Source organism: Onychomys torridus, chromosome 2 (genome assembly GCF_903995425.1).
Source record: "Onychomys torridus chromosome 2, mOncTor1.1, whole genome shotgun sequence".
NCBI classification, from domain to species: Eukaryota; Metazoa; Chordata; class Mammalia; order Rodentia; family Cricetidae; genus Onychomys; species Onychomys torridus.
Genome location: NC_050444.1, coordinates 3,826,822 through 3,837,397, shown reverse-complemented (window position 1 = coordinate 3,837,397; position 10,576 = coordinate 3,826,822). Strand labels below are relative to the sequence as shown.

General features: G+C 42.6%; 1 protein-coding gene across 6 annotated transcripts in view; it reads right to left on the bottom strand.

The window, feature by feature from the left end:
* Positions 1 to 548: 548 nt before the first annotated feature.
* The window catches only part of Rgs20 (regulator of G protein signaling 20), a 142,285-nt gene continuing 132,257 nt past the window's right edge, over positions 549 to 10,576 (bottom strand). For all 6 annotated transcript variants that reach the window (XM_036179581.1, XM_036179576.1, XM_036179578.1 and 3 more), the window contains 2 exons: positions 4,445 to 4,679; positions 549 to 1,461 (listed from right to left, as the gene is read on the bottom strand). In XM_036179581.1, coding sequence (XP_036035474.1) covers positions 1,273 to 1,461; positions 4,445 to 4,679 — 424 coding nt within the window. In that variant the 3' untranslated portion in view covers positions 549 to 1,272. The remainder of the gene's footprint in view (positions 1,462 to 4,444; positions 4,680 to 10,576) is intronic.

Genomic DNA, 10,576 nt, shown 5'->3' with positions numbered 1-10,576 from the left:
CCAGGATCCTGCTCCTGACTTCTTTCAGTGATAGACAGCAATGTGGATGTAGAAGCCAAATAAACCCCTTTCTCTCCAACTTGCTTTTTGGTCATGGTGGTTTTGTTTGTTTGTTTGTTTTTTGTTTGTTTGTTTTTTGTTTTTTGAGACAGGGTTTCTCTGTATAGCTTTGTGCCTTTCCTGGAACTTGCTTTGTAGACCAGGCTGGCCTCGAACTCACAGAGATCCGCCTGGCTCTGCCTCCCGACTGCTGGGATTAAAGGCATTCGCCACCACTGCCTGGCTCGGTCATGGTGTTTTGCTGCAGCAGTAGAAATCCTAACTAAGACAGTGGCTGAGGTCTATAACCACTTTTATCTGTAAACTATGAAATCATTCTATTTGCTGTGATTAAAAAAAAAGAAAAGAAAAGAAAAGAAAAAGAAATCCTGGCATGTAAAGACAGAATACTTATCTGGGAGGTGAAAAATCCTCACAAGATCCATGTTCCCCAGTAATCCCATATAAAATAATTCAAGATTGAGAGAAAACTTTTATGTTTTATTTTTCAGAGTGAAAATATTCACATTTCTTCCAATAAAAAATTAAAATATGCTTATTTGAAGCTTTGTGAACATGACAAGATATGAACTTTTCATTCTTCAGGTTGGTAGATTCTGATAATATGGTTATCCTTTCTGAATGAAGAATCAGTTAAGCATTACTTTTCTTCCCAAATCCCTGAGACTGACCCACCTAGAGCATAGTGTGTGCTATGTTGCACTGCCATAACAGATGCACTTGGTTGCTGTTTTTTACAAGGAATAGTCACATCTTCACGAAATGTGACTTTCAATCCTTGTATGGTGCTAAGTGAAGTATTCAGACTGAAGGAAGGGTTAGTTAGAAAAGACTTGAATGCCTTTTCTTCAGAGTGTAACAGGGTATTAACTCATGCAAAACCAAAGTGTCCCCATTTGCTGTGTGTCTGAGTTGCAGGCAGAACAGAGAGGCTAGTGCGTGCCCTCCCCTTGAGAACATGCTACTGTCACTGTGAGTGTGAGCATACTGTCTTTCTAAGGCTGTCATATCCCTTGTTTTTTCTGACAAGTATTACTAAAGGTAGCTGCAGTTATACTGTGAGTCTATAGCTCTCTGCGGAGGAAGAATTTATTGCTACAACAGTCCAAGAATCACTCTAGCAGAGAACACCCTACCTCTAGATTTCCTGTGCTGGATGTAGCCCATGAGTTATTTTCTGGATTTATTAATAACAAGCATGCTTGACACCACCTACGCTTCAACTGCTCTCTCAGCTAAGGACTTCAGCAGGTCTTTGTAGACCGTGGAGTTCATGAACCGGGGATAGGAGTCTCTGTGCATTAGGGTGTAAATCTGAAGTTGAGCATCATCGAATATGTGTTGGGATGGATCCACCATGTTTCTGTTGATGCCCTCTCGTACTCGGGAGTCCAAACTGACCTGTGGACAGAAGCAGCAGTTGTATTTGTCAGTTCTCTTGGAAATCTATCCAAACTCCCATACTTGTTTTATCAAACCAAACAAGATCTTCCAAAAGTCTGAACTGCTGGGAGAAACTAACAGGTGGGGGAAGGGAACTCTGGGACTTCAGTGACCCCAGTGCCCCAGGAATGGTCCCCTAGGGGCCCCGGAAGGACTGTGGAACAGATTGCTGGCCCAAGGCCAGAAGACTCAGTAGGTCATAGTGAGGGGCCATGCTTTGTATTTCTCACAAGTTGTAAGGAACTCTGGCTGCTTTAGAAAACCACACACTGCTTTGCTTCTTTTAAACGAGTGTGAGATGGCCTTAGAAGATAGATAGTAGCATGCACAGACTTATCCTGCTAATGAAGGCACAAACCTGGGAGCTGGAGGCTCCCGTCCAGCTAGAAACTGGGCGTAGGTTTCTGGTGCCAGTCCAGGCCAACAGGAAGGTATCTGTAACATGAAGTGCCCAAATCACAGGGTCTGAGAGCCAGTGACATCCAAGTTTCTATCTGAAAGGACTCTAGCTCACTTGAACATGTGGCTCTGGCAGGCCTTGCCCCCTACTCTATTTCTGCTGCCTTGCTAAAATCTGTTAGACTACAATCCTAGAGCTGGCATCCAGGGCCCCATTCCTTTATTTGGCCACGTCCTCCTCCTGAGGCTCACTACTAAGGTCCAGCTACCAAAGTATTAAATACAGCAATCAAAAGCCCACTTTGGCTCACTGAATTACCAGCCCAGTTAAAATTAAACACCTCATCTAATAAACAGCCATTTTCCTATGGGCCAGGGCTGTCTTCTCTCTGTCCAGAGGCAGCCCATTGTCCTCCAAGACAGATACTCCTCTCCTCTTTCCCTTTTCCTGTCTTTGTCCCTTATCCTCACTCTCTGTCCCTCTGGGGCAAGCAAATCTCCTTTGTGCTGAGAACTTGGCCTTGGGCATCCTGAGCTGATAACTTCTTCCCTTTCACTATCCCAACTGTCACTCCAGTATCTATAGTGTGAAGCTAAGTGTGAATTCCTAATAACGAACTCATCTTGGAAAGTAAAATGATAGTTATTTCTAGGCTTGTGTGTTTATAAGGTTCTTTGTTTGGTTGGTTGGTTTTTCAAGACAGGGTTTCTCTGTGTAACAGTCCTGGCTGTCCTGGAACTCACCCTATAGACCAGGCTGGCCTAGAACGCAGAGCTCCACCTGCTTCTGCCTCCCGAGTGCTGGGATTAATAGCATGTGCCACCACTGCCTGGCTGCTTATAAGTATTTTCATTAGAAGTAAAGTGCTTGAAAACTAGCAAGCTCTTTCAAGGGAACCATTTATTCCCCTAATCTAGTGCCCTGTGTATCTCTCACTGTACTTCCCTTTCTACGTGTCCTCCCATCCCCCTCTTTCTTTCTTTCCCTCTCGTCCTTCTCCTTTCTGGACAGTCTCACTCTGTAACCTTGAACTTGTATCCCAGGAGTTCTGGATACAGGTGTGCACCACTCTCCTACTTCCTTGACACATTTTTCTGTCTCCTTCCCCCCTCGGCCATGCCTGGTATTGCTGGATTTGGGTCACAGCTTCCCAGATGGCCTTCTGGAGTCTGCCCACCACCTCTCCCAACACATTCTGTGATTTGGCCAAGGGACTCTTTCTAAAGAGCAAACTTCATCCTGATAGTCAACTGTGCCTTGCTCTGGTTTGTTGACTTCTCTCAGGATAAAGTCCAAAGTATACCAGTCCCAAGGTTAGACTTCTGAGCCCATGGTCATTTGTTTCCTGCCATTTCCAGCTCTATCTTACTATTCACCTGAAAAGGTGTCGGAACCATGTGGGATTTAAAGAAGAAAGGAGCTAGAGTGGTCTTGTTTTGTTTCTTCTGTCTGGGACAACCTTTTCGTCTTCTCCTGATGAAGTCTACTAGAAGATCCTTATAGTAAGCCAGAACACTGTCTAGAGGGGAGTCCTGTCATAGGACTAAGATGGTAGTTTTTCCTGCAGAAAACTAAAAAACTTTTAGTTCTAAACCAAGGCACAAATGGAACCTCATTGTACAGCTGCCTTGAAGAACCTCCCTTTTCTGGGTCTGCTGGCCCCCTGCACACTGCCATGTTTACTCCCCATTTACCACAACACTTCCACCCTGGGCTTCACTGGTCCCAGCCCCAGGATGAGTTGTGCTTCTGGCAAGTTCCTTTTCATTATCCGTTGTCTATCTCCATTTTGTCTTCCTATAATTCACTCTACCCTGAGGATACTGGGCCATCATCACACCATGGATGCTCTTGGGTCTTCTTGCCTCTGTGAGGTCCCTGACCACAGAAGAGAAGCGCTACCTTATTAACCACAGTCTTAGCAGAACACAGCAGAGGATAATAACCTTGATTGTGAAATTAGTGATACAAGGCACCTGAATTAAAAAAAACAACCCAACTTTCTGAACAGAAGATATGAAGAAACACATGCTAGGAGGTGGGACCCTGCATAGTCTCACTCCTATGGTATTTTTTTTTTTTTTTGATGTTAAGAAGATATCTTGGGGAAAACCTTCACAGGCTCAGCACTGTTGGCAATGCTGTAACTAGAAATACACCCCAGAAAAAACTTTACTCACAATAGTAGGATAATAATAGCACTGTGATTTTAAACACAGAAAGGGTAGAGAGCATTTACCCAGCCCTGGGCTTATCCTTAGGGCCACAAAACAGAAAGGAAAGGAAAGGAAATGTGTGTCAGTGTGAGGGCCTGGACCCCTCTGCTATAAAGCTGGTGTGAATCATGGATGTTTTTTCCAGGGGAAAAAAAAATTGAAAAATGCTTCACATTTTTTTCAAGGTCCCCTGAATCTGAATGATCTGATTGGGAGGAGCCCATGGCTGTGTTTTGGAGTGTCCCCATTTCTTCAAGTAGCACATGGCCAAACACAGAAGCAGGCAATCAGCCCTGGCTCTACGGAGACACTTGCAGCCACTCACCTCTTTAGGAGAAAGAATAGAAATGTAGTCTTCATATATCATTTTGGCTTTCTCCTCAATTGTGCTCTGATTAGCTTCTCTTTTCAGCTCCTCACAGGCCATCCAGAAAAGCATGTTTTCTTCACTGAATTCTGTTCGAAGGAATTCCCGGAATGTGTTTCTTCCAGCTGGAGTGACCATTAGGTTGTCAAATGACTGGGCCCAGGCACAGACTTCTTCCAGAGTTGGGGTGGGGCTGAGCAGTGGTCCAAAGGAACAAAAGGAAGATGTTACTACTGGTGACTCCAGCTTTTGTCACAAAGCTTTCGTCTCTCCTGTAAAATACACAACTGTCTGGTCCTTTAAGGAAGGGGGAACACCGGCTCCTTTCCTCACGCCTTTCGCAGAAACACCTACCAGCTGGATGTTTGCAAGTGGCTTTGTCAGAGTGTGTTGAGACTTCCTCATCCCTCCCCCGCTGTTTTTGGTTTTTCAAGACTGGGTTCTCTGCGTAGCCCTGGCTATCCAAAAACTCTCTTTGTAAACCAGGCTGGTCTCGAACTCACAGAGATTCGCCTCCTCTCTCTGGGTCAAAGGCATGTGTCACCATGCCCCCAGTGCATTGCTGTAACTTCTTGACCAACCTTACAGCCGTACTTTGTTTACATCTGGGAACATCTGGCAAAACTTTTAAATTACAGAAGTGAAGAAAAATCCTGCAGCCATCTGACCCCAAACAGAATTAAGTGATACTTAACATTGGCCCAACAGAACATCAGTAGGCAATGTCCACTGAATGCTTTCTAAGATTCATATAACATTTGAGAAAGAGAAAAGAATATACATGATATAATCCCAAGTTATGAGGGATGGTGTAGTGAAAGATTCACTGGATTCATTGTATCCATTGTGAATTCCCCAGTGATGGCAACTGGGCTCTGAAGCCACCTTTTGTAAATAGTCAGGACTGTTACTTGAGTTGCTCTTCCTGAAGGAGTCCTGGCATAACTTAGTCTCCAAACAAACCTGGCAAACCAGGAAGTCTAGTATGGCTGAGAACTGCTTATGTAATGGTTCTTTCAGACAACTCCCAGATCAGATAAGAGGTTTTGGCATGCTGAAATTGACGTGCTAAAGATGTCTTTGTGTAACAATAAAGAGACTTTGCAAAAGCAAAGCCATGAGACAGTCAGTCCATCAGAGGCCAACTCTCCTGAGCTGCTAAAGCTGTAAAGCATGCTGGAGTGACCCATGTAACACAGAACACAGACAAGACAGCAACAAAATGATCAGCTACAAATGCATTTTTTTTTTTTTTTTTTTTTTTTTTTTTGGTTCTTTGAGACAGGGTTTCTCTGTAGCTTTGGAGCCTGTCCTGGACTAGCTCTGTAGACCAGACTGGCCTTGAACTCACAGAGATCCATCTGCCTCTGCCTCCTGAGTGCTGGGATTACAGGCGTGCGCCACCACCGCCTGGCCTTACAAATGCATTCTTGACATGAAGAGCCAGAACATGATTCAGTATGAGGAGCCGCTCATCCTGAGAGGCCTGTTGGGCTTCACTTCCAGGCTTACCATCTTTGAGGGTGTTAGGATTCTGCCACTCCTCCAGCTATATGACCGCACACATACAGTTCAGTAGCTAAACAAGGGGTCTTGAGTCTCATGTAATTAGCGTGCTGCATGATTAAGCCCACACAAGCATATGCAGGGAAATCCTTTAAAAAATGGTCCCAGACTCCTCCCCTCTCTTCTGCTCCCTCCTCCTCCCACCCTCCTCTTTCTCCCTGTACTTGTCTTTCACAGCTCTTCTGCCTTACCCACCCCAATAAAGCTCTGATACTGGGTTTTGTCATGTGCCGTGACCTTTCCTCACAGAGTAAAGAAAGCACCTCATTTAAAACCAACAGAGGGTTTTTGTTTGTTTGGTTTGGTTTGGATTTTGTTTTTTTGAGACAGGGTTTCTCTGTGTAGCCTTAGCTATCCTGGAACTCACTCTGTAGACCAGGCTGGCCTTGAACTCACAGGCATCTGCCTGCCTCTTTCTCCCAAGTCCTGAGATTAAAGGTGTGCACCACCACTGCCCACTTTGAGTTTAACTGTACTGAGATCATAAAAGGCCTATTTAATAGTGGTCCTTAACATCTCCTTTCTTCTGTCTTTTCCCATTTCCATATTTTTATGTTTCCTTGAAGAATGTATTCTGTAGCTTTAAAAACTTTTACAAGATGGCCAATCCACTGTCTTCTGAGACCTGCTTTTCCCATCTTATTAAGTCTCTGAGATTTACCTGCACTGACTTGTGAGTAGGACTTTCATCTCATTCTCTGTTTTTGTAAGATTTTGCCATCACTGGTAATAGCAGCCTCTTGGATATCACATAGAAGAGGAATGAGCTACTTCAGGACCATCTTGTGGAAGTGGTCCATTAAACCGTCTGGCTACAATGTTGACTCTGAATACAGTGTTACTTGTTGGGTTGTGTCACCCAAAGGCAGTCCAAATGCCTAGAATCTCAGAATATGGCCTTATTTAGAAGTGGGTCCTCAGGTTGGAGAGATGGCTCAGTGATTAAGAGCACTGGCTTCTGTTCTAGAAGACCTGGGTTCAATTCCCAGCACCTATATGGTGGCCTGCTTAAGGCCAGGCGGTGGTGGCATACACCTGTAATCCCAGCACTCGGGAGGCAGAGGCAGGCGGATCTCTGTGAGTTCAAGGCCAGTCTGGTCTACAGAGCTAGTCCAGGACAGGCTCCAAAGCTACCGAGAAACCTTGTCTTGAAAAACCAAAAAAAAAAAAAAAAAAGAATGCATTTGTAGTTGATCTTTGTTTCTGGGGCATCAGGCACTACACAGACATACATGCAGGCCAAACATCTACCTGTACATATAAAAATAAGTTATTAAAAAGAAAAAAAATGGGTCCTTGCAGACTTAACCACATTAAGATGAGGTCACTGAAACTAAAAGTCTTATTAATGGAGGAAATTTGGTATAGACGTGGGCAGAGAGAGAAGCTCTGGAGACACATGGAGAATATGGTCATATGACTGTAGTAATGTGTGTACAAGCCAATGGATACCAGAGCTGCAGGCAGCTGCCAAAATGCCAGAAGAAGGGAGAAGGGAGTCTGCTCTAGGGCCTCGAGAATCAGTACAGAGAAGTCCTGGCCCTGCTGACATCTGGATCTTGAATTTCTGATCTTGGAACTGTGATATAAAGTATTTTTGATGTTTTAAACTACTCAGGTTTGAATACTTTTTAATGGTAAATAAATATAAAAAAGTTTTCATTTGCTCATACAGTTTAATAGTTTGGAACTATTTGGAACCATTCCTTACATGTCTAACTTTTTTTTTTTTTTTGTATGTGGAGCTGAGGATGGAACCCAGGGCTTTGTGCTTGCTAGGCAAGCGCTCTACCACTGAGCTACACATGTCTAACTTTCTATGCTATATGTTGATATCTCCCTCTTAAGTGGAAGTTGGACTTAACTCACTAGATTTTAAGGTTTTGCCAAGTGTCCATGCCTTTAATCCCAGCACTTGGGAGATAGAGGCAGGCAGATTTCTGTGAGTTCAAGATTAGCCAAGTCTACATAGTGAGTTCCAAGACAGATAGAGAGCTAGGGAGGGCTATATATATAGAGGGTCCCTGTCTCCCCCCCCCCACAAAAGGAGTAAGTAAATAAAAAACTAAGTTTTCGGATTTGTGTTTGCTCTATTTAATGTATTCTCAGCATCCCATATTTTTATATAATTATATTTTCATATAGTTATATTATTTCTTAAAATGTATTATGATTTATTCGTTGAGGAGGTACTGAATTGAAAGTGGTCTTAGAAATATTAAACAGAAGAGGATTTTACTAAGTATGTTTTCAAAACTCCTGACTTTTGTTTTAATTGTTTTGGGGTTAATAATATAGTCTGTTAAATAATAATCCTAGTAATATATTCAGATAATTTACAAAAGCCAGACCTGGATGGTGAGGCACACCTCTAATTCCAGTATACCAGAGGCTATGGAAGGAGGATTGTAAGTTTTCGGCCAGCCAGCTTTCCATAGTGAGCCTGTCTCACAACAAAACTCTTCAAAGGGCTATAATCGTAGCTACGAGGTAGAACACTGCTTGGCATGTGCAAGGCCTTGGATTTGATCCCTGGTACTGTCCCAAACCCAAACAATACAAGCAAAAATCCAACAAACAACACAAAAAGCAAAAACAAATTTTATGAGAAAAAGCTTAGTCAACTATTACAAATGTTTTCTGTATGCTTGAGAATGAGCAACTTGTTTTAGCATAAACTCTAGCTAGTTAGTTAGTCGAATTCTTCATCCCTGATAGCAGGTTTGTAAATTTTCTACTTTAGAAACCTTCAATTACGTGTTTGGGAACTATTATATTAGTTACATTAGTAACACGTAAGACCTTTCACCGTCAGCAAGCTAAACTCCAACCTTTTAGTAGTGACCCTCTCCCGCAGCTCTATTGAGACATCTTGTTTGATATGAGTGTCAGGAAGCAGTATAGAACAGAGGGTGGAGACAGAATATCTGTGTTTAAAAGAAAGCAACACTATTTCTCCAAGGCCATACTACCCCTGATAAAGCACGTCACAATCTATGCTGATCAAGAAAAGGGGACTCTGCCAGGCAGACACAGTTTGCCAAGGAAAATGTAAGCTGAGGTCGAACTCACACATCCACCTTGCCAGCTGCTCCTGGGAAGAAGACAGTCAGCAGGAGGCAGCACTGGCTCTCATTAACGTGGAGGCTGTGGATCAATTACTTAATCCCTCTCAGATACTGAGAGTACCTGCTTTCCTGGGTTATGAGGTTCTAATGAACCAGAACAACACCATAAAGCATGCATACGGTTCTTGGCACATGGTCAGTACTCCATATCAACTGTAGTCATTCCATTTTAGTCATTCCATGAAATTATCCAGTAAAGACTTTCTCCTTATTGTCTAATTATAATTGATTGTTTAGCTCTGAGGCTTGAAAAAATTTATCATCTGGATTGAGGATATAGATCAGTAGCAGAGAACCTACCTGGTATGTTCAAGGCCCTGAGTTTGATCAGCAGCAAATACATAAACTAGGCAAGAGGATCCAGAGTTCAAATCATAGTGAGTTTGAGGCCAGCCTGGGAGAACAGCTACATGAGAACCTGTCCCAAAAAATGTATCAACTAACACTATGATTATTACATAATTATGTGTGTGTGTGTGTGTGTGTGTGTGTGTGTGTGTGTGTGTGTGTATTTATAAAATACTCAATATCCATATCTATATTAACCCTTTCCTCACATTTCTTCTTATAATTCAGAATTTTGATTTGGGGTTTTGTTTTTGTTTCCTGGAAAGCCTCCCTTAGAAATTCTTTGTACATTCAGGGATGGAATTCAGGTCATTAACCTTGTCAGCAAGCATATTGAAGAGCTAAGCCATTTCCCTGGTCCTGCATCACTAAAATTTTGACAAGAATGTATAGTTTTTTCTTTTCTTTTATTTTGGTATTAACATTTTCTCTTTTTATGTTTTTTTTTTCATTTTTCTTTTTTTTGAATGCCTAATGCCATTTATTGAAGGAGGGGGGAGGTCTTAAATACAGGCTTACAGCACAATGGGAGAACCCTGGAGGGCAGAATGTTTTACAATCTTGCATCTAAGCTGTTAATGCCCAATATGCAGGACACACTGACAAGGAACCAGGCAGGGAATTAGCATAGGGAGGATATCAAGGTCAAGGTCAGCGAGCAAAGCTACAGCTACCCAAAACGGGGTGGGGCAGGTCCCTACAGGTCCCCCCTTTTACTAAAAAATGAGCTTCTGACTGTATAATTTTTTAAACCTTTTTTTAAAAGTTTGAGATAATGATGGGTTTGCCTATGTGTTTGTAAGATAATATAACAGCTGATAACAAACATGTGTTGTATGTATACTGAGATTAGAGGTTTTACAATACTGTGGATAAAGGAAAATATTACTAAGATGAAAAATAATGCAGATGCTCTTACATGCTCATTAGCCAGCTTCGTCAGTGGGGGACATCCTGAGAGAGGACAGTACAGGACCACAGTTCTCCAGTTTTTGATAGCTGAATTATTTTTATTCACTTTACTTTGTTAGATAGGGTCTCACTCTGT